The 24,607-nt window shown below is 44.1% G+C and overlaps 1 protein-coding gene across 1 annotated transcript in view; it reads right to left on the bottom strand.

The window, feature by feature from the left end:
• Window positions 1-511: 511 nt before the first annotated feature.
• Window positions 512-24,607, bottom strand: part of LOC111146765 (HERV-H LTR-associating 1) — a 32,691-nt gene continuing 8,595 nt past the window's right edge. The window contains exons 7-17 of the mRNA XM_022502448.1: window positions 21,121-21,204; window positions 19,197-19,253; window positions 19,014-19,103; window positions 16,327-16,575; window positions 16,163-16,223; window positions 12,029-12,072; window positions 11,340-11,408; window positions 10,201-10,275; window positions 5,012-5,168; window positions 1,886-1,968; window positions 512-555 (exon numbers count right to left, since the gene is read on the bottom strand). Of these exons, the coding sequence (XP_022358156.1) occupies window positions 512-555; window positions 1,886-1,968; window positions 5,012-5,168; window positions 10,201-10,275; window positions 11,340-11,408; window positions 12,029-12,072; window positions 16,163-16,223; window positions 16,327-16,575; window positions 19,014-19,103; window positions 19,197-19,253; window positions 21,121-21,204 (1,013 nt within the window). The remainder of the gene's footprint in view (window positions 556-1,885; window positions 1,969-5,011; window positions 5,169-10,200; window positions 10,276-11,339; window positions 11,409-12,028; window positions 12,073-16,162; window positions 16,224-16,326; window positions 16,576-19,013; window positions 19,104-19,196; window positions 19,254-21,120; window positions 21,205-24,607) is intronic.

Raw genomic sequence — 24,607 nt, 5'->3', positions numbered from 1 at the left:
TACTCAGAGGGCTTGGGACACTATCTGGATCCTATAATCAGCAAGTCTGATTAGTTGTACATAACTGAGTGTGAGTCAATGGTATATAGAAATCATATGTGAATCTCTCCACAGTATGAGTTCACTTTTCCTTACTTATCTTGCTGTCTTCCTAAAATCCCAAGTTTAAGTCACTTTGGGTACTGTGTCAGAGTCCCGGAGCCTGGACCAGTTTGCTCCTGCTAGTGCGACACCCCTCGCCCCATCTCTCCAGTCTCAGGATTGCTGCAAGCATCCTGGGGGTTCCTTAAACACGGATTTAGGTCTCAGTGCAGCCTCGGATACTTGGTCTTCCACCTTCCCAGGATTCGAGGAGAGAAATAAATGCAAGTTCCAAAAAGAACCTCTTTTGGTTGATTGATGATCTGGCTGGAGTCTGGTGAATTCTGCAAAGACAGCCAGTTTGGGCCAGGGACCAGGGTGAAGAGCCCTTGTCCAGTGTATCATCAGATCCCATCTCTTTTTCAAGGTCTCACACTGACTGACAGATATTCTGGAGGCATTTTTGTTTTAACGCTGGAAGGAAAAAAGAAGAGGGAATTCAAGGTAGTGAGAAAGAAGTAAATGCTACAGGGACATAAAGTCAGGTGACATCAGCCATGGGCCAGGCTCTTCCAGAAGGCAAGGGTGGGGCAGGCAGGGCACTGGGGTGGGCAGGGACTCAGCAGTCCGTGTCAGAGAGGGGGGAGGATGTGGGCAAGACCTTCCCTGGTTAGCAGCCAAGTTGAGAGGAGAGCATCATTCAGCTCTGCATTCGCGGCCCAGTGATGGTTTCCCGATACCCAATTCTATCTACCTGATCTCTCCAGTTTGCAGAAAGCTAATCTAACCCCATTAATATGTTTTTCAGTAGATGTAATATGTTGTTTGCATGGAGATTTTTAAGGTGCCAAGGACAGAAGAAGAGCTATTTAAGTGTAAGTAGCTTGTAAAATTTCCTGCTCCCTCTGCTCATCCCAGGCAAAGGGATATCTGTCTTTGACAACTGAGCAACCACCGTCCCCCCAAAGCCTCCACCCCTAAATGCTTGGCCTTTGTGCTGAAGAATGAAGGTAATGTAAGTTCCATATAGCTCCATGACTTTTAGAAGGTCAGAGTCCTTTGACTGGATAGTACAGGTAGATGGTCAGACCATTAGCTTGGAGACCAGCCAGGCCCGATCAGCCATTTTAGTCTGCAGGAGTGGGAGAAAAACAAAGTTTATGTCTGGTCTCTCTGAGTTAATGGGGCTTTGATGCCATTAAGTCCAGAAGAGGGTACCGTATACCCTACTTCTAGCACCTCATGATGCCTTCTTTATTTGTATTATTCGAGGAAGCCTGGCTGGCTCAGTCAGTAGAGTATGTGACTCGGGTTGCGAGTTTGAACCCCACATTGGGTATAGAGATTACTGAAAAATAATATCTTACACAAAAACAAGAACAAGAATAAGCTTTTTCTTGGATTATTTGTACTCATTTTGCTTTGGTCAGGAGTTTGAGTGTTTCTATTTGTTTGATTTTTCTTTGCTCATTAGTATTTTTAGCTTATATGGGAATCAGGGAGGATAAGAAAGTTGCCTGAGATCATATAAAAAGCAAAATGGCTTGGTCGGGTTGACTCCTGCTTTTTTTCCTCTCTCTCTCTCTCTCTCTCTTTTTTTCTATACCTAATTGCAAACACTGAACTGTTAGTTGAAGAGTAATCAGAAATACCCTTCACTTTTCTTGTCTAAAATTAATGAGGACTACATGATCTGTACCTACTCTGACTGTCCCCCACGAAGGCAGGACAATCAGTGAGTTCTAGAGCCCTTTCATACAAAGCATTTATTGTCAAGCTACGACACGGTCAAGTGTATACTTACTGTGGGAGTGGGACACCCTTTTCACTCTCTGACAGATGTATGTTGCATTCTTCAGAAACCAGGAATAGTATTGAAGACAGTACCTAAAGATTCCAATGAGAGTGGAAGGTGATTATCATCCCTTGTGGCTAATGGAAGACAGCCATCATTTTGAAAGTCATCCTGGCCAACTACTCACAGCAAGGACCCCCTCTCCATCTTTACTGGGTGTGAGAGAAGAGGCAGAGGATGAGGCTGAGTGGGGAGAGGCTTAGACTTTGGAGTGAGAAAGATGTATTTTTAGTCCTGGCCTCATTCCTCACTAGGATGTGTGACTTCAGGCTGAGCACTCACTCCTCTGGGCCTTAGATTTTTCATATGCACTCAAAAGGCAGTCCTAGGACCTACCTTCACAGGTTATCACCAGGATTAAGTGAACTAACATATGTCAAGTTCCCCCAAAAAGGTCAGGCTTGTAACAGGTGCTCTGCAATGACTATGTTCATATATTTGCTTTTCTGTGTGAGATGGGTTAAGAACACAGGGCTCTTACAGTTAACAAGGAAGCAAATACTTGCAAAATAATATCCTGCTCTTGGCCGGGGCTGCAGGGATGGCTTCGAAGGGCTTCAGTGGGAGAGCACCAAGAACATTATTAGGAAGAAGAGCTTTCTGGGCAGGCTGTGTCGCTGGCTCCCTGTGGGACTCCGGGGGAATTCACCGCCCTGCCTATCCCATGCCAGATGCTTGAGGAGGTCGGGCTAAACATCTTCCCATTTCCCTATCTATAGAGAGTAGCTATCTCTACTACTCTGTGATTCTAGCATCCCCTGGGGAGCAACAAACTGCCTGAGTACAGCTAGCTGTAAAGATTCCCCAGGCTCCAGCACCCTCAATTTCCAGGACACCGTTAAATTAAGGAAACTAGAGCACAGAGATGCACTGATTTGCCTGAGGACTCACTGCCCTCAAGAGAGTGCGGATTTTCCCCAGGTAATCCACTTCATGCCAGAATGCACTACCATTCTAGTAAGATTATACCCATTTTGCAGAATAACAAACTGAGGCTCAGAGACACTACATGACTAGCCTACAGAGCTTGTAAGTTCAGAACCTAAATTTAAACGCAGGTCGACTTGGTTTCAGCTTATCCCACATACAGTATACTAAGCTACCCACTAGTTTTAAGATCCCAGTTCTGTGACCTAATCCTTAATCTCCCTTCACCTAGCCCGAAGTGTGCAAGTGTGACAAGATGTTCTAAGACCCACAGACCAATTGCTTAGAAAGCTTCCAGAACAGAGAGGATATCAAACGACCCTGGGGAATATGGGTTCCACCTGTTCTGAATGAAGGAGAAAATGCACAGCCGGGAAGAGCAGCTGAAGCTCTAGGGGGAAAAGTCCAAACTTGTTTGCAAGAGCTCGCCAGGTGCTTGAAGGAGCAAGGCTTTCCTGAAAACAGACCTATGCCTTCGCTGCAGCCACATTGCGTATCTCAGTGGACCTCTGACATTCCAGGCTGCCTCTCACTTTTCATCTTTGTACTTGCTGTTCTTTTTGCCTGGAGTGGCCTCTCCCATTTCCTGCCTGGGAAGCTTCTATTCCCCCATCAGGCCCTATTAGTTAGTTCCCTGGGGTCCCATGGGGCATATTGGGATCTGCTACAGTGCTTGCCCTGCTGTTTCGGAATTTCTCTGTGTGGCCAGCTTTCCCATTCAAGCATGATTTTTTGATCATAGGGGCTGTGCTATTCAATACACACTGAGTAAAGCCAGTCTCCCACTCTGTTATTCTGAGCTTGTACTCATGTTTAGTATGAGATTATAGAGCAGTTCACTATTAAGTAAAATACAGGGAAGATAAGGGATAAGCTCAGGTTCCTCCATGCTTCATTTCTCTAAATTTTAACTTAAAACTCCTCTCCGGAAACTTCTGCCTTACCCATTTTATCCTTCCCCCTAGCATTTGCAATATATATTTTTTAAATGTGATTTTTCTCCAAGGGGATACTAGGAATAGGTACTGCCTCTGGGTATGACTCAGTTCTGTCCCCTATGATGTCATATTTTAATTTGGGTTTATGACCATTTCTTCCTCCCAACTATGAAATCTTCAATTTCTGGGCCTGTGTCTGATTCAACTCTCAATTCCCATGGCTCAGCACTGTGTATAACAGGTGACCAGGAGAGACTTAACTCATCATTGATTTGAAAAGTTACTGGTGGAGGGTTTGATAGTGGGCTGATCATGTTGCAAGAATTTTCTCTTTTTTAGGATGAGCCTACGTGGTGGGGACATGCTTCCACATCACTTGCTCACACCTTGGGTCTATGGACCTTTCTCATTTCCCTCTCTGGGAGGAGGAAACACTCCCTCAAACACTGATTGAGAGGTCCAAGACCAGGATGTAATGGAAAGTGGTTTCAAACCTGGACTTGAGGCTCAGAGCCAGTGGATGAGGGAGGTTTGAAAAGCTGAAGAGTCATGAATGGACTTGGAAAGGAATATCAAAGATCTGGGAGATTGGCCCCAGACCACTGGAGCAGAAGTGGTCATCTATGTTTGTTTGGTTCTGTGTTTATAGCCAAGACAAACTGCAGAAGAAGGAAAAGAATGTCTGCACTAGAGGGCAAGAAACTATTACCATGCCTAGAACTTCTAATATAAAGCAGGGTCTGCCTTCTAAATTTCATTTTACGATCTTCTCATTTGACCAGCAAATGACTTCTAGGGATTTAGAAAGAACTGGGGTTTAGATGGACATGTCCTCCGATTACTCAGTTCTGGCAGATGTCACCAGGCTGAGGCTGAGAGGGCTCCAGGACCACCGGAAGTCCTGTGTGATCACTCCACCAGGTAGGACTCAGCTGGGCTCAATTCACATCAGCTAAGCTGACCTCCACTCGACTCAGCTGCACTTGCTATGTCTGGCCCTGAAATGGTTTCCGGGGACCCAGAAATAAATGAGGTTCCATCGTGGCTCTCAAGGAGGTGATGGTCTAGTAGAAGACCCTCCAGAGAGTCTATTCCTTGAGGTACCCCTATCACTTGCGTGTTCCCGGCCACCTGTGGCCTGCAGAGCAGCCACGCATCATAGGCAGCCCCAAAATGCTGACTGTGGAAAGGGACACCTGGTTCCGGTTACCTCATGGCCTCTGCTCTAGCCTCTCTCTTCTGGCTCATGCAGAGGCATTGCTGGAAAAAGCGGCACAGCTCCATCAGGCAAGGGTTGAACTTCTGGATGGCCAGGGTGAGGGGAGTGGCGGTGATGGCCCCCTCTTCAAGGAGCAGCTCAGGACACCCTGGAAGATGCAATCCCAGACCACTGACATCAACAAGGATTTAGCAAGCATTTTCCCTCTGTTTGTTACTGTGCTTGCTGGATAGAGTCCTGGCCCTGATCTCAGGTGGCTCGGAGACAGACAGACAACGTTGCTTCTTCAGTGCCCGGGAAAGCTGTTGTGAGAGTCCGAGAGACAGGTGGAGTAAGGTGGGGTCCAGTTCCCGGGGGGAAATCAGAGGTGGTCTCACTGACAGCAAATCCTAAAAAAGGATCTAAAACATTAGACAGAAGTGGGTCAGGTGGAGGTATTTCCAGTGGAAGAGGTAGAGTATGTGGGCACCTAGCATCAAGCAAGGGGACGGTTTGCTGATAGGGCAATGGAGAATAATTAGATGATACAGAGTGTGTGTGTGTGTGCAGACATATGTGTGCATGCATATGTGTGAGTGTGTGCACACATGGATATATGCATTTTGCATGTGTGGAGGGCATATGTATAGGCTGTGTGCAAGTAGATGGGTGTGAGTTGCCTGAAGATCACTGGGAGAACTTAAGGAGACAATGTATACAAAGCATACTGCAAAACAAACTTCCTGCTATGGGATAAATGACAAATAATAGTTATTATTACTGATTTATTAAAAATGTATTGAACAGGGGACGCCTGGGTGGCTCAGTTGGTTGGACGGCTGCCTTCCGCTCAGGTCGTGATCCCAGGATTCCGGGATCGAGTCCCACGTCGGGCTCCCAGCTCCATGGGGAGTCTGCTTCTCCCTCTGACCTTCTCCTCGCTCATGCTCTCTCGCTGTCTCTCTCTCAAATAAATAGATAAAATCTTTAAAAAAAAATGTATTGAACAGGATATCTGGATGGCTCCATTGGTTGAATGTCTGACTCTTGATTTCCATTCAGGTCATGATCTCAGGGTCCTGGTTCAAGCCCCATGGTGGACTCCCCTCTCAGTGTGGAGCCTGCTTGGGATTCTCTCTCTCCTTCTCCCTCTGCCCCACTCTGCCCCACCTCAACAAAATGTATTCAGCATTCACTACGTGCTGGGCACTCACAGACCAAAGGATACAACTCATAAACACAAGAAAAAGAGACAGAGTGCCTGGGTGTCTCAGTCAGTTAAGTGGCGGACTCTTGATTTCAGCTAAGGTAATGATCTTGGTGTCCTCTAATTAAGCCCATCCCCCCTGTTCGGTGGGGAGTCTGCTTAGGGCTTCTCCCTCTCCCTCTCCCCCTGCTCTCTTTCTCTCCCTCAAATAAATAAATCAACCTTAAAAAAAAGGAAAAGAGGCTTCCTCTTACAGGGTGCAACTTCTAGTGATTTGAAGGTTATATTAGGATGTTGATAATGATCTTCCAACAAAGCATTACTACTTACTATCAAGAAAAATTATCTAAAACCTGGAAATAAGTTCTGGGTACTGTCTAGTACATACTGTGGGGATTTTCTGGTTCCATAAGAGTGTGTATCTTTGATTGATTGATTGAGTTGGTGGTTTTGCAACTCTGAAGACGTTCAATGACTCTTATCTGAGAGCAACACAAATAATTCCTGCCGGTGAGCAACGTGAATGAATTTCGTCTGGTAAAGATGCAATTGGTTTTTGTCTAGTGAAAAGAAAAAGAATTCTTTGCTGTGGGATATCAGTCAGTAAATTCATATCCAAATTCCTAGGACTAACTATAAAAATCCCTGTTCCTCAAAATCTCCATGGAGCCAATCTTCATTCATTCATTCATTAATGATTGAATAGTATCTCTGACATGTGCTAATTTCATATTTTTATGAATCATTTTCTTACCTTTTTGAAAATTATAATTGAGCAGTTTTAGATTTATTTACTTATTTTTATATTTATTACTATTATTTTTCAAATGTTTAATTCCAGTATAGTCAACCTACAGTGTGATATTAGTTTCAGGTGTACGATGTAGTGATTTGCCACTTCCATACATCATCCAGGGCTCACCAACACAAGTACATTCTTCATTCCCATCTCCTGTTGCATCTGTGCTCCCCCTCCCCCACCTTCCCTCTGGCAACCAGCAGCTTATTCTCTATAGCTAGGAGTATGCTTTTTAGTTTGTCTCCTTTTTTTCCCCTTTTGTTTATTTGTTTTGTTTCTTAAATTCCACATAGGTTTGAAATCAGATGGTATTTGTCTTTTTCGGACTGACTTATTTTGCTCAGCATTAAACTCTCGAGCTCTGTCCATGTTGTCACAAATGGCAAGATTTCATTCTTTTCAGTGACTGATATTTCATTGTGTAAATATACTACATCTTCCTTATCCATTCATCTATCGGTTATAAATTTATTAAAGTGGAGAGAGGGCTCATATGTTAGAGATAGAATTAGTTAAAAAAGGTAGGACGGAAATGTATTCTGAATTCTATCCTGAGCCAGTTAGAATAGTAAAACCTCCAGAATATTTATCAATTTTTGTAAATATGCTATGACTTTTTACTTTAACATTTATTACACACCTGGACTTAGGTGCTTTTCTAAGTTCTTTACAAACATGATTTCATTTAATTCTCATAAAATCATGTAATGTAGGTATCTATTTTATATAAAAGGACACTGAGGGTCTGAGTGACTGTGGTTTGATCAGGTAGTGACTCTGGCAAGGTCTGAGTCTGGAGCTCATACTAGCATGCTTTACTACTTGAACATGCTTAACATTCCTGATGCTTGATTTCCATGCCCCTCTCCCCTTCCCAACCTCTCCCATCATTCTCCAACTTAGGAAATGGCACTTAGCCTCTCAGTTGTTCAAACTTGGGCATGATGTTTGGTTACCTCCTGCTGATCATTCCACCATCACATTTCTTGATTCCTGAACACCATCCAAGTCTCCCTGATGAGTCAAGTCTCATACAACTAACTCTTAGTTCCAGCTCCCTTCATCTCTGGCTGTGGTTAGTACAGCAGTCTCCTTGCCAGTGTCCTTGTTCCTATCCTCCATTCTTTGGTCTCCACTCTGCAGCTAGAGAAAGTTTTCTGCACCACAAATCTGACCATGTCAGTTGTCTCAGAAGAGGTCCACACTTCTTCCATCATCCTGGGGATCCACGTGCCCCCCCGCCCCAGCTTCTGTTCCCTGGCTCCTCATCACTCCTTCCTGTAGCACCAGAATTCCAGGCACAAGGAATTTCTCAGCTCCTGGGAAACATCAGTCCTTTCCTGCTTCTGTGCCTTTGCATAAGCTGTGGCCCTGCTTGAAATGTAGAGGGAACCCTGCTCAGATGCCTCTCTTTTCGTCAAGGAAAACCTCTTGAACAGTCCCTCCAGATGGAGCTAATCTCCTCCCCTCTGGCTGCACATAGCATTGACCGCCTTTTCTCTTAAGAACATTACCAGTTTCTTCCTCAAATTGCAATTATTTTGTACAAATGAAGAATCTTGGGATAGATAGCATACAAGGGTGGAGTGAGCACAGGCTTTGGAATTAGACAAATGAAGGCTCAAAATTTAGTTACTTTTTTAACTGTAGTGCTCACTGAAACGGCTTAATGAAGATAACATTACCTACCTTGTGGAATTATTATGGAGTAAAAATAGGCTTAGCATAGTGCCTGGGAAACAGTAGGACCTCAATAAATATTCACGGAATGGATGAATGAGTCAGTCTCAAAGGATTTGTGGTATTGTTTCTTTGTGAATGGGAAGAATCATTTGCTGGAAGTTGTCAAAACCCTTTTTTTTAGACTTATATTTCTTATTGGATGGATAGATGGGTAGATGATGGATGGACAGAAAGAGAGAGAGAGATAATAGATAGAGCCGTATAAGTAGACATAAATACAGATAGTTATATACTCAGCTTCTTTTCCAAAACTTGGTCTGAAAATGCCCCCCCTCTGCACCACCAACCTCTGGAGGAAAAATGGCTATAATATCTTTCGGCAGTATAATCATGGCTTTGTGTCTGAAAGGCCCATTCACTGCAGGTTGAGAGTGGGGCTAAGGCAAATCTTCATTGTATGAAAAAGGGACTGTGTAGTCTCCAGGAATTTAATAATGCCCTGCTGACATACTCCTGGATGCCGCAGGAACATTCAGGAAACGGGCATAGAAAGGCATCCAGGAGTGGGAGGGCCCTGAGGATTCAACCAGCTTTGGAGGACTCATTCTGTATCAATTTCTGTCTTCTGGGACAGAAAGCAAGAGAGGGAAGAGCATCCAAAAATGGGAAAAAAAAAAAAAAGAAAAGAGCAGCATTTTTTTTGAGCCTCTGTGAGGAGGCTCAAAAACCCAGCCATAAACCCAGGACATGGTTTCCTCTAGAATTCCATTGAAATTAAGTGTCAGGGACGGGGAAGGCAGGGTGTCCTTTAAAATGCAACAAACGTAGCTGTGCCTGGGTGGCTCATTGGGTGAAGTGTCTGCCTTTGGCTCAGGTCATGATCTAAGCATCCTGGGATGGAGCCCTGCATTGGGCTACCTGCCCAGCAGGGAGCCTGCTTCTTCCTCTCCCTCTGCCCCTTCCCCCACTCCCACACATGCATGCCCTCTTTCTCTCTCCAGTAAATAAATACCATCTTTAAAAAATAAATAAATAAAATGCAACAAAAGTAAAATGCACCCAGCAAATGGGGACTGAATTTTGGAGTCATCCGTTCCTCCTTCTGCTGCCTTGGCTGACATCAGGCTCAGGAAAAGAACAGCCTCTGTTTGCAAAGCACACAGTGCCTTGCTCAATAGGTATTCACTTGATAATCGCTGATTGGATTAAGTTATGTGGAGCTCTGTAGTTCCAAATCACTTCCACACACATTATCTTACTCAATACAAAGCCGTGGGGCAATAAAGACAGTTTTAGTGCCCACAATAATTGTTATTATTCTTGCTTCCCAGTTGAGGAAGCTGAATTCCCGAAGCGGAGTGCCGGAGACCCCCTCCCCAGTAAATGGTAGAGCTAGAATTTAATCCCAGCAGTCTGAATCTAAATTTAATCAAACAAACCTCTTTTTATTTCACGATACAACCTTGTTCCAAACAAACAAGAGCAACAGAGCAGCAGGCTGTCGGTACCTACTCGAGACTTGGTGGGGTCCCGGGACCAAGGCTGGCTCTTCTTTAGGGGTAAGTGGCCATGTTGTAGGGAGGTCACCTGCAAGGGGCATGAATGGCCGCGCAAAAGTCAGCATGAACTGATCTTGGGTGATAACACAGGACGAAGGAATAAGAGCAGTTTAAGGATAAAGCCTTCTCAAAGTCTATAGGGAATTGTAGCCAAGAAAAGGAAGAGCTTTATGCAAATCATGGGGTAATTTAACAACAGAGCAAGGCTTTTTTTTTTTTTAATCATTTTTTTAAATCTATTTTCAGCATAACAGTATTCATTGTTTTTGCACCACACCCAGTGCTCCATGCAATCCGTGCCCTCTCCAATACCCACCACCTGGTTCCCCCCACCCCCCCCCCCCCCCCCGTCCCTTCAAAACCCTCAGATTGTTTTTCAGAGTCCATAGTCTCTCATGGTTCACCTCCCCTTCCAATTTCCCTCAACTCCCTTCTCCTCTCTAACTCCCCTTGTCCTCCATGCTATTTGTTATGCTCCACAAATAAGTGAAACCGTATGATAATTGACTCTCTCTGCTTGACTTATTTCACTCAGCATAATCTCTTCCAGTCCCATCCATGTTGCTACAAAAGTTGGGTATCCATCCTTTCTGATGGAGGCATAATACTCCATAGTGTATATGGACCACATCTTCCTTATCCGTTCGTCCGTTGAAGGGCATCTTGGTTCTTTCCACAGTTTGGCGACCGTGGCCATTGCTGCTATAAACATTGGGGTACAGATGGCCCTTCTTTTCACTACATCTGTATCTTTGGGGTAAATACCCAGGAGTGCAATTGCAGGGTCATAGGGAAGCTCTATTTTTAATTTCTTGAGGAATCTCCACCCTGTTCTCCAAAGAGGCTGCACCAACTTGCATTCCCACCAACAGTGTAAGAGGGTTCCCCTTTCTCCACATCCCCTCCAACAAGTGTTGTTTCCTGTCTCATAGCAAGGCTTTTAAACTACTTTGCCTGCCTCTTTCCCTACTAGAACCAATGAAGTCCAATGCCCAGCTTAGTCAGCCTCCTGGCACCCTTGTCCCTCTACCCTGAGCCCCTACACCAAAGCCATGAGGTACTGGGTTTCTCTTTCCAGCTAAACCTTCTTACCTGTCTGTGGATATTTCGGGGCAGGTGCCTTGGTTGGACTCGGGGTTCGTGTGCCACGGGTGGAGGTTCCTGGGATGAAGTGAGGGAGAGGTAAGCCTGGGATTTTTTCTTGGGGTGCCTTATGGGGAAAGGAAGCCCCATGCCACTAGTCCTACCCTAGTTAACCAGTGCTGGTTATTAAGTCAGGTACCTGGCAGGGAGGTGAGGATAAGAACTGAGTAAGAGATAAAACCTGCAGTGGAGGCTCATCAAGTAGAGGAGGAAACCGGCAAGTCCCAGGGGTAGCTGTGATACATTGTGTCGGATGCCACTGGAAATCAGCTAATACTTGTAAGAAGTGATGAAATGCATGGGAGATGCGTGGTGTGGCCCAGGCAAGGAGCAAGCACAGCTGCTGCTCAGTGAGGAAAATGAGGCTTTTCACTCATCTGAGTCAGTGCACACACTCACTCTATCTCCACCCTGATAAACTGTCATCTTCCCGATAGAGCATGGGCTCATCTCAGCTATTCTTTTGATCATTCATAAAGTCCTGGTTTAAGGACCACTTCAGGACGTGACCTTTGCTGTCAGGATCCTGGTCCCTGGCAAAACCAGCAAAGCAGCCTCCTTGTAGGGGTGAGGGAGAGGGAGATGGGACAGGTCATTTCACTCGTGTGGTGAGGTGGGAGAAGAGGGGTGAGGCCGACCTGCATGGGATGGAGAAGATGGAGGCTGGGGGCAGATGACATCTCTGAGACACAAGAAACAAGAAAAAGGTGAACAAAGAGCATAAGAGCAGAGCCAAGACCATAAACAAAGCCCCAGACAAGTGAGCGGTAGGTGTTTGCCATGGACTCAGGGTGTCCTGGGTGCTACGTGCTGAGCTGAATGCCTTATTGAAGCCCCCTGATTCAATCCTCACAGCCACTCTGAAGGTAGGTATCACCTCCCCTATTTTTGAAGGTGAAAAAGCCAGGACTGAGAGAGATCAAGAGAACCGCCCAAGGACAGACAGCATAGGTGAGTCAGGATTTCAACCTTGCTGTGTCTGGAATAAAGACCAGAGTGCATAGCCTCAGGGCTGTGCTGGCCGCTGATATCCTACCAGCCAAACCCCAATGTGGTAGCTTTTACTTTTCCTATGTAAACATGTGAGGTATTTCCTTGATGACAGCTGTCAAAATTGCATTCCCAGATCTGTTGGTGCAATTGATTTTGAGCCTAGAGTCAAGACTTTGCCTTTATACCCTCTATTTCTTAAGAAATTTAGGTGGTTCAGCAAATGTTTCCTGAATGCCTGCTATATTTCATGGAACAGGAGATGAAAGACTCAGGCTCTTAAGGAGAGGGAGGACGGTCAAGGGAATGGACACTAAGCACAGTAATAAGGAGTCTTACGATCTACTGACTGCGGTGAGCTTGGAAGAAGGGCCTCCAGCTGCAGGTGCCAGAGAAAGTGATTTTAAAAACAAATGCAATAAAGCTTTTTTGTTTGATTATATGAATAGAAAATACAGAGTGAGGGAAAGTAAAAATCTTATCTACTTCCCAGATATAGTCAAGGTTAATATGTTGTGAACTTCTTTTTAGTCTTATTTTGTTTTACTTTCTATTTTCTGTGTATATTTATTACACACAAGTAAATACACATAGATACATAGACTTGGGATCACATTTGACAACTTTTTTCTTGCTTTTTATAACTCAGGCTTTCCTTATAGTACATGATTACATATTAATGTACATATCATTATATTTGTGTGTGTAATTAACAGGTATGCTACAATACATTGCATATACACCATGTATATGCAATTAATGTAATAATATTAATACATACTAATACTATTCCAAAAAGGCAGTCTGGAGAGAACAGTATTGGCTCCTAGTGGTCACTTGTTTGATGGTGAGTGAAAAAGGGAAAAGAAGAAATTGGAAATTTCTTTTTTTTTTTTTTTAAGTTTTATTTATTTATTGGACAGAGAGATAGATCACAAGTAAGCAGAGAGGCAGGCAGAGAGAGAGGGGGAAGCAGGCTTCCTGCTGAGCAGAGATCCTGATGCGGGGCTGGATCCCAGGACCCTGAGATCATGACCTGAGCCGAAGGCAGAGGCTTAACCCACTGAGCCACCCAGGTTCCCCCTAGAAATTGGAAATTTCTAAGGTGCCAGGGTGGCTCAGTCAGTTAAGCATCTGCCTTCAGCTTAGGTCCTGATCCCAGGGTCCTGGGATCGAGTCCCTCATCAGGCTGCCTACTTAGTGGGGAGTCTGCTTCTCCCTCTCCCCTCCACTTGCCTGTGCTCTCTCTGTCTCTCTCTCTAATAAGTAAGTAAGATCTTTAAAAAATATATTAAAAAAAGAAATCGGAAATTTCTAAATGGGCGCATAAAAGAGGGCACGTAGCAGAGAAAGGGTGTGGAAGATTCCTGCAAAGAGGGAGTTTTCCTTCCTTCATTCATTCATTCAAGGTAGAAAGAAAAGGGTTGGAGTAAAGAAAAGGAAGAGCGAGTTCACTTTATGATTATTAATTATGATGCTAACTTAGGTTTTACAACTTTTCTGTGCGTTGTACTTCAAAAATTTAGAAAACGTTTTAAAGACAGACAGGGCTAATTGAGTTTACAAATGGGGGAGGTGGGAGTGAGCATCCTCTCTTACCTGAGGTTGAGTGGGCCTGGGAGGGGCTGCCGTGGGTGGCCGATGTCCTAGCTGGAGGCCTGGGCAGGCTCCTTGTGGCCGTGGCCTCTGCAGGAGATGACGGTGTGGAGGACAGTGTTTCCCAGGGAGGCCCTGCAGGTGCCCAGGGCATGGGTAGTGTGGGAGTCCACGCCTGACTGCTGGTTGTCACCCATGGGGTCCTGGCCACCCTCCTGGTAGCTGCACATGGGACAGTAAAAGAGCACTTACATTCTTGACCCTTTTGATTCAGGTATAAAATTACCAAAACAATGAAATGTTATCAAAGGGCAAATGCTTTGTGCATGCATGAAACAGGTAATTCAGGGACCTAAGCTCTACCTTGAGCTAGAATAAATGGGCCAAAGTAAACTTTATTTTCCTAACTACTTATTTTAAAAAAGAAACCTCCAGATTCCTTAGACATCCAACAGCAAGCTCTCTTAAAGTTAAGAGCACGTTTCTCATCAAATGACCCAGTGAAATTGTTATAGGGTTTGAGGTGAAGAGACCAGAGGGGAAACTGTTCCTGCCTCCCCCATGTTGTGACTTTAGGGGCAAGTGGCTTCACTTTTTTTTTTAGCTTTCCCCTTAAAATGGGGATGATCATAATGCTAACAACAATAATACAATATCACAGGATTGGGACGAAGGCCAATCTTCCCTGGCTGCTCTTTTAAACAATTCTATAGGTTCTCTCATTCATTTCCATAGAATGAAAATTATGAAAATAATTTTTTTCAGGTTTTTAAAACTAACCCCCTTGGAAAATTTTAAATCTATATATTAAGTTAGGAACGATTGCCATCTTTAAAATATTCAAGTTCCTCGGGATGCCTGGGTGGTTCACTGGATTAAGCCTCTGCCTTGGGCTCAGGTCATAATCTCAGGGTCCTGGGATCGAGCCCTGCATAGGGCTCTCTGCTCAGCAGGGAGCCTGCTTCCCCCTCTCTCTCTGCCTGTCTCTCTGCCTACTTGTGTTCTCTCTCTCTCTCTGTCAAATAAATAAATAAAATCTTTTAAAAAATCAAGTTTCTCCTCCAAAATGTGGTATATCGCTTTATTTATTTAAATATGCCTTATTACTCTCCCTAAAGTTTTATAGTTTTTCATATATAAAACCCAACAATTTTCCTGCTAGGCATATAGCTAACTATTCTATGATTTTTCTTGCCACTAGCAATCATATCTTTTGGGTATTTTTTTCATATTATTCTGGGAAACTTTCTAATTATGCAGAACAGTCATGATACTGGAGTGTACTGAGGGGTTTCTGGTTAGTGACATTGATTGTTTTTCCGCATTCTTGTTTTCCTGCCTGCAGGACTCCCATGAGTTCTCACCTCCTCCAGGAAGCCCCCTGCTGGGCTCTCCAGGACAACAGCTCTTTGTAGGCTAGATTATAACTATCAATTTACTTGCTCGTGTCTCCCTCCCCAGTCTGCGCACTCAGGAACGAAAGGGAACGTTGATAGAGCTGTGCTTTTAGCAGCTAGCCTGGAGTCTGGTATTAAATTCATGTCTCGATGAGTGAATGATTGAATGAATGAATTCTATGACTCTGGTCCCTTGTCGGAACTCATTGAGACAGTATTGGCTTTTAATAAAAGTGCTATCTCCGTTGTATCTTATTTCCAAATAGCATGAGTATGTCTTTTCATCTTCTATGACAACATTAATGATGGAGCCCACAAAGATGGTGGGGAAGGAGGAACTCGCTGGCTGGCCCGCCATGTGTGGTGGCTCTCCGTGCTAGCTTCAAGTCATTAACATACTCTTGGCATCATTATCTGGCCAGCTACAAATTCACCTAACTCTATCATAAAATGTTTTTTTAATTTAATTTTATTTTTTCAGTGTTCCAAGATTCCTTGTTCATGCACCACACCCAGTACTCCATGCAATATGTGCCCTCAATACCCACCACCATTCCACCACACAGGGTTCATTTCAGGAGAGACATTGCTAAATGCTTTGCTGAAACAAAAATACATCATGGTACAATACACTTCACTTATGTAAGACATTCTTATTGGGGGATTCTGGGTGCAGGGGATCAGGGAGCTCTCTGTACTATTTTTATCACGTCTTGTGAGTCTTAAACTATTTCAAAAAAAAAATCATACAAATAAATGTTGGCAGGATCTTATGCCAAAGATGCTCACTGCCTTTGCTTGTCTGTATCAAACTCACACTGGCTCATGTCAATCTCTAATTTCAGGGATGCTGAAGAAGAAAGGGTCGATGGAAAAAGGATAAAGGAAGGGCTTCACTTATTTATGTGAGGGAGAAGCAGGACAGGAAGGGAGAGGGCGAGTCATCTTCTTACCCAATGCTGGGAGGGTGGGAGAGGGACCACCCTGCGTGGCCATGGCTGTGGCCCTGGCGTGGAGCTTGGAAAGCCTGATCGTGCTCATGGCCGGCTCTCCCTCTGCAGGAGGAGTTGTCTCTGTCCAGGGAAAGGTCCCTGGAGCAGGTGCCCTGGTGCTCTGGGCTCTGTGCAGGGGGCTTGTCCTCGGTAGTGTCTGCTGGCTTGTGGGTATGAGTTTTGAAGTCACAGCCGTGCCCCTGGGAGCTGTACATTCAGGGAGATGGTCAAAGGCAGATTTTATGTGCTTGACACTTGGAGCACAGACTGGTCAAGCCACTGAAAGATTGTTGGACAGCAAACGGACCGAACACAGAAATTTAGACCTTACTTGGAACAATACCATATGTCACCAAAGAGGAGTGATTCTTTTGGAACGGCAAAGGAAGCTAAAATACCAATTTCCAAAAACACTATGCAGGGAAGCTCTGTGAACAGAATGCAAAGCTGTCAGACAGCAAAGTATCATGCATTCGACATGTTTCCTGACAGAACCCGAATCCATCCAGGCCCTTCGCCCACCTCACAGCCCTCAGCCCCTTGATGGCACTTTTTCCTAGAAGAGGGACAGGGTGGCTCCATGTGCCCTGTGCATGTGACTAGAGACCAGAAGCGGAATTTAGGGGCATCAGAAGCTGCTGGGCAGAAGCTGTCTGAAAGACAGGTAGGTCACAGCCAAGATAACAGGAAGGCTCAATTTGGAGGGAGATCTAGCCGGTGCCCTTGGACATTCCATGAAGACAGGGAGGAAGAGGCTCAAGTGTTCATTTGAGCTTCTAGCTTCCTTTGGGCAGCCTTTAGTGGTGACAGATGCATGTTAGGATGATAGGCTCCCATGAGCCCATGGGTCCCTTCTTCTGGGTTGACCAGGGCTGGCCTGTAGACCAGTGGATTCCAGGCCCTACTTACCCCTTTGGCGGATCATTGTGCAGGGCACATCCCGTACAAGTCGTGTCCTGTTGCCTCATCTCTTCTCTCCTGCTTCACTTATGGGATCAGTAGTCCCCACACGCCCGAGAGGTCTGGTACTTGTTTCCAAATCAACTGGACATAGGGCTAAGTCCCTCCCAATCAAACCATCACTCAGCCAAGTGACTGGCTATCAAGCACACCCACCCGACAAATACGTGTCCATTTGTCAAGTATTCTCTCTTCCCAGGCATTTGTCCTTCATAAAGGAGCACCAAGGGGAGGTACAATTGGGACTGTCCTGGGAAGGTCACGGGAAGACTAAAGAAATGACATTGACTCAATCCTCAGCTCGGTCCTCAGAATCGAGTAGGTAAAGGGAACCCACCAAATGCCCATTTCATCTCCACATCAAGCAGCCTCATTCCATGCAAGTTGAGGTTCCTTCCTCGGGTAAATTAAGATAAATAAATGTAATTCCAACAAACTAAAATCAAGGCAGCCCACTGAAGTGGAACTGGAGATTTATTGTGAAGTTCACTTTACTCCAAGAAACGCTAATTAAGAACCTACTACACACAGAGTCCCATGCAGACACCCAGGGGAAGCAGATTGGGGGGCTGAAGGAGTTTGGATGTCTGCCTTCAAGGACCATTCAGTGAGGAGACACACAGGGAAGGTCACCTGTGTTCCAACCTGGAGTAACACCAAGTCCGAATGATGGACTAGTGTCGCGTTATAGAGTCGTAGACGACAAAAGACAAATTTTGACTGGGAGATTTTTAGGAAAGAGGAGGCAGCCTCTGAGCTGGTGATTGACAGACAAACCGGGGCTCTGAAATATGGAAAAATAGGGAAGGAGTTCCAGGCCGAGTGAAGTGGCACAGGCATGCAGAGAGATGCCATCTGCAAAAAGAGACAGGAGCTTCAATGTCATTTTAGCAGAAGATTCAAGGAAAAAGAGAGCAGATGAGGCTAGGCATGTTGACAGAGCAATGTATACTCCAGGCTAAGGGCTTTGGACCCTCTGTTCCTGACTTAGCTCTGAGTAGTGAGAAGACAAACCCAATTGTATTTTAAAGACTAATGCTCTTGTGGCAATGGATGGACATTTTAAAGAAATATGAAACTGGGTCAAGGAAGACTAGTTCAGAGGCTACCTCAGGTCAAAGGTAGATGACAAGGACTGGTAGATTACTAAGGTAATCACAGCAGCAGCAAATAATCTTGGAGGACCAGCCAGATTCCAAAAACTTTGTTCAGCTTAAAGTGACAGTTAAGTGTAGGGGGCAAAAGCGAGCTCAAAGGTGGTTCCAAAAATACCACTTGTGCCATGGAAAAGGCAAGCAGATGGGTGGGAGTGTGTGCAGAGGGGTAGAGGATGGTTGGGTAGGGTCTGGGTATTGTATAGTGGCAATGTCTAAAACAGGGTCACTAATTCAATTACCTACAAAAGCCAGGTAGTTAATATGAGAAACAAGTGTCAGGCGATAGGGAGCAGAGAGGAAAAGAGGAAGGTGTCTCTCCTAATGGGTGGGATGGGAGCAAGGCCTACTCAACTCCCGTTGAGTCACCAGATCTTCTCTTGTAAGAGAATCCAGAGATTAATTTTAATGGTGAAATCCTTTGGTTTTAGCACAGTGTAGCTAAATAAAATACCTGAGGGCAGCATTCGGTCTTCAGTTTGCTAGCTGGGACCCTGGTTTGGAGACTATAGTAGGAGTGTGGGGGTTTCCACTCACCTAGAACACCAGACAAGCTGCTGGTGAATGTGTAGTTGATAACAGGAGATTTCTCCGCCATCTCCCAGAAGTCAGAAAGATCCCTTCCTACAAAAACCACACCAACAGGATCGAATCTTGGGTTCACCTGCTAGAGGTTCTGTTTAATTCTCAGCTCCGAGAGCTTGTCTGATGGTTCACCTGACTTTCCTGTCATCACACAGATGAAGATGCAGTCCGATTCGTTTGTTTGACTCACTATAAGACAAACCAGTACACAAGACTTAGCAATGGGTCTGAAGCTATAGGTCTTTGGCTGAAATGAAAATTCAGCTAGAAATCCTTAGCTCAGGATGTTATAGAGAAATTTAAGGCTAACTCCTTACTTTTAAGAGAGCCCTGATTTTCTGGGTTTGTTTTTTTTGGGGGGGGGATACAGTATAATGTAATGGCAAAGGGCACAACCTGTGGGGTCAGCTTCTAGTGTTACAACATCAACTCTGCCATTTACTAGCTATGTGGCCATGAGCGAACTCCTTGATGTCTCTGGACTCAGTTTACCCATCTATAAAATGGTGACCGTTCAAATTCCACAGTCCCTCATTTGAGATTTCCAAATTCTGAAATCACTGTAAGATGGAAGGTTTTGTGTGAGTTTGGTACCAAAACTTATTTGGTGGGAAACCTGACTTGACAGATGTGAGGCTATTTATAGTCTTTATCAGACCTGTTTAGTGTAAAGGGCCATGTTGCTAAATGAATGAGTGTGTTTGATTACGGCATGCAGCCATTGATGGCGATGTTCCATCATCTGTGGTATAGATGCCCTGTGAGACCTGCCAAAGTCTGAAGGTGAATGAATTACTAAATGTACTTGTCCCTTAAGATGCTGCCCAAAGCGGGGCACCTGGGTGGCTCAGTTTGTTAAACATCCGACTCTTGGTTTTGGCTCAGGTCAGGATCTCAGGGTCATGAGATCGAGCTCCACATCTGGCTCTACACTGAACATGGAGCCTACTTGAGATTCTTTCTCTCCCTCTCCCTCTGTTCCTCCTCCTCTTCTTGCACCACACTCTCTCTCAAAAAAATTATTAAAAAAGATGCTGCGCAAAGTAATGTGGACATTTGCTTGCACGTCCTTCAAAGGATAGCTATGATGACCCAGTGAGATAATGTGTATGGTGCCTGGCAAATAGAAGAGCTCAGTAAATGGTCATAATAATGATAATTATCACTGTGAATGTGGGCCTGTTATTATATATATTAGCATAGTGAGCAAGAGCATGGACTTTAGAGCCAGATCACCTGGGTTCGAATTGCATTTCTTCAGGATAAGCTTAGGCAAGTTACTTGACCTCTCTGTGCCATGGTTTCCCCACCTGTAACATTGGGATAAATATGTAATCACTCCACAAGGTTGTAGTGAGGGTCCAGTGAGGGAGTACACGGACAGCCTCTGGAAGAGTCCTTGCAGCTGATGAGATCTACTACTCTTTCTCTCTCCTTTCCCTGTTTCTAACACAGTAGTTGCTCCATTGTGCAGCCCTCCATCTTTCTGATGAGGCCATGTGTGGGCAATTGACTAGATCTGCGCTTTGCAAAGTGGGTCTCTTGGGGAAGGCGACCGGCTTGGGAGTTATATGAAGGCACCTTGTGAATGAGGCAGATCTTTCCCAACTGCACATCGGACATGGGCTTGGGCTGCATATAGATCTAAAGCTAAATTCTGATCTGCCCTTGAGCAAAATAGTCAACCTCTCCAAATCTCAGTTTCTCATCTTTAAAATGTGAGTATAGCTATCTAGTAGAAGCTGTTTACTTGAGTCTGTCTAGATTACGGTAACTCTGAACCTTGAATTCTTCCTCTAACTTTTTAGATACCAGTAATAGCTCTGACTGGAAGATGGAGCCTTCAAATACTAGTGGTTGAAACTGGACCACACTGGTTGTCTAAATAAAGCTTACATGGAGGTTCCTGGCAGCCCACTTTGTGGCAGGGCTTGGGGTAGGTGGTCCACTAGCTTTGATTATATTTTGATTACATTTTGAAAATATTTTGATTTTGATTAAATTTTGCAAATCTGCCAAATCTCCAATATCCCACACATTTTCAAGATGAACACACCGGAGAGGATGGAAGTTGACTTAAAAATCTCTGTGAGGTATCTGGTAGAATTTCCAATGACATCCACCAGTAGGGCCGTGAAATCTGCAAGAAGGATTGAGGAGATTTAAATTTCTGATCCAGAGACTTGAGGGGAAAAGCATAGTGTATTTGGACTTTTCAGAGTAGATTTTATAAGTTTGATTTTGTTCAGTGTGTTGAGGAATGTTAGCAATCATACAGAGAAATATTACTAATTATAAAGATGTCTTATTTCCAGGCAGGGAGAAAACTTCTGGATCCACAGTCATAATCCCCTTCCTCCCATTTCCCTCTCCCTCCAAATCACTCTGTGCCAACACCAAATGGCTGTGAAAAGCCATATTACTGAATAATGGTTTTTCTCATTTGTTGTCCCCTGTTATCTCCTCCAATTGCTTTAGAATACCAAGTCCACCCGACAGGAAGCCACCTAACAGTTACGCAACATGAATTTACATAGTTTTGGATTTTCAAAATGTAATGTCAATGTTAGTGGTGGGTTACCAAGAGACTATAACCCTACGCAAAACAGAACCAGAAACCCCTGTTCTTGTCCCCCTTATTAAGAAGGCTGATGGGAGGAGACTGGGAGAATTTCACATTCAGGCTATCAAATCTCTGTGAACTTTCTCTCTGAAAGGGGTTTGAATAAGAGCCATTGCTTGGCATGGTGGGAGCCATCGACCAATGAAATTTCCCAGTGTAGCTCCAGGCAAACAGCTGCTACCTTGTCCAGTGTTCATTTATGGTTTTCCAGGATCCAACGTGTTTTTGGCTTCCAGAACAAGGATGTGAATTCTAGTAGCCCCAAAGAGTTAAGGAAGAAGCTTCTGGTGTCATCTGGATAATTTCCTGTCGTGCTTTGTGAAAACACTTCTTTTACTCAATGGGACTATGAGCTCGGGTTGGGGGCAAGCTGATTTGAAAATATAGAACACAAAGGACTGAAAATGCAGGGCCCAGAGAGGGTCCATGTATGGCAACCGATGAAACATGCAGCACAGGAGGCCAACAGGAGGTGGACACTTGTCTATGGAACCAGAGCCATGGTGTGATCTTATCACACCTGCATAGATACATGGTCGATCTCCGGGAGAGGAGGCATTTTAGAACACCATGCAGGTGTGGCTACCTAACCATGCAAAAGGGATGCCAACTTGGTTGTCCTCCTTTCTAGTCTGTCCTTGGTCATATTGTAGAAACTGAGGAAGGATAGTATTTCATTATTTCTTCCTACTTATCAGATGTATTTTTTGTTCATTAATTCATTTATCTAATAAATATTCATTGAGTGTTTGCAGGGCACCAGACACCTGCTCAGTACTGGAGGATTATGTGAGACACCATCGCTGCCTGCCAGAAGCTGAGATTGGTGGGAGGCAGGGAAGCTCATAAGCAGACAAGTAAACTGTAATCTGCTACTAATATTGCACAGAAGCCAAGACCATGGCACAGGAGGCAGGGCACCAAAATGGAGTCTGGGTTGTGCCCAAGTTTCAGAGAGATGATGGAATTTTCCCAGGGTCCCAGAGGATGTGGTAGAGCTTGAATTTGAACTGAGGTCTATGTTGGGCCAAAGCTCCCACTCTTCCTAATGTTCCCACTGCTGCTCAAGCAATGTCTTACTCAACACTCTGTATGAACTCTCCCTTCAGAATGGCTTTTACAATCTGTTTATACAGCTTGGAAGTAAACCAGCTATCATTACCTCAGAAACATTTTTGATTTGATGAAAATTTGAATTATATAATTTATTAGCAATATTAGCAATTGATGAGTGATTTCTGACTACTTTTATATATGCATAGAAAATAGGGGGAAAAGCCTTTTGCCTATCCAATTGGTAATAATTGAAGAATGTGTCTTAGTACTTTGTGCTGCCAAAGGTGTGGAAAACATGTGCTCTCAAACAATATTAGTAGAAGTGTAAACTTATGGGAGATGTCTTAGAGGAAATTTTAGTAATTTGAATCACTACAAAATTATTTCCCTGTCAGACAGCAATTCTACTTCAAGGATTGTATCCTACAGCATAATTAGGCAGGTACTCCAAGTACTCCAAGTACTCCAAGTACTCCAAGTACACAGGTATTCATCATAGCATTGCTTATAATTATAACAACACTGGGGATAAACTAAATTTCCATCAAGAAGAGACAAATTAAATACATTATAGTACATTCTTTCAACAATACTATGAATTCATATGAAGGATGAGACATATTTATATTCATTGGAATAGAATGGCTTTTAAGATGCACTGATTAAAGATGGATTATAAAGCTGCATGGAAAATGTGGCAGATATGGCTGGTTGTCTCTCAATATCCATTCTCCTATCTTTTAGTGAGAGAACATGAAATTTCAGTTGGGCATATGGTGGCTTAACACAAAACTACATTTTTGAGTGTGTTTGCAGGTGGGTGAAGCCATATGACTAAACTCTAGGTGATAGAGCATGAGAAGAAGCCATGTGGAAGGTTTCCAAAGTGTGTGTTTATATAGTGGGCGGGAATGTCATCAATTCCTTTCTCCTCTTTTTTGTGGCTGGAATGCAGATGTGGGGGCAAGCCATTCTGGACTATGAGAACAAGGGCAGTGCATCATGGGAGACAGAGCAACAAACTAGAAGGAGCCTGGGCCACTTAACCATCAAACAGAGCAGCCCTGGTAGGTTTACCCAGATGGTCACACACAAAAACTTTTACCTTCTACCCTCCATCAGACAAATTATTTTGAGGTCCTTTGTCATAATAGCCTGGCTTATATTCTAAATTATATAGAGAATACAGAATAGGATGGGTAGATAGATGGGCAGATGAATGGGGCAGGTGGGACAGTAGACAAGTAGGTTAGATGACTAGTTGACAGATGGTTTAGGTAGGTAGATCAGAGAGGTGGTTTACACCACCTTGGGTAATGGGATTACCTATGGATATTGGGATTTTAGGTATTTCTGATTTTTTTTTATTATATTGTCCCCATTGTATGGCATTTTGACATCATAATACATTTTTTTTAATCAAGAAAATTTAAGCTACTTTCATATAGAAAAATTAAAAATACACAAGTTCACCCTCACAGGGGGGGCTTTACGTCAGAGTTGAGACTATTCAAGTGAAAATGATCCAGGTCTGAAGAGTATCCACAAATATAACTTCCCCCAGAGACTGAGCAATGGTAAGATGCTAGCCTGCGTGCAGCCTCTCATGGCAGTGATCTGAGGCGAGTAGACACCAGCACCTTGTGATGTGTCACAAAAAAAATTGTCGTGGCTTACAGAAGGAGCAGCGCACTATTTTATCAGTGGTAATGATGAATGGATCAATTATTTTCAAATAACCATTTCAAGTGTTTGGAAATATGCTTTAGCTCACCGAGGGGAGTTAGAAACTCTTTCCCTACAGATGCGACTCCACTTTTTACATTTTATTTTTATCTTTTATGCACTCAGGGCAGGGACTCAG

The sequence above is a fragment of the Enhydra lutris genome, unplaced genomic scaffold, assembly GCF_002288905.1.
Source record: "Enhydra lutris kenyoni isolate GAN:26980312 unplaced genomic scaffold, ASM228890v2 scaffoldscaffold14, whole genome shotgun sequence".
NCBI lineage: Eukaryota > Metazoa > Chordata > Mammalia > Carnivora > Mustelidae > Enhydra > Enhydra lutris.
This window is presented reverse-complemented; position numbering and strand designations above follow the sequence as displayed.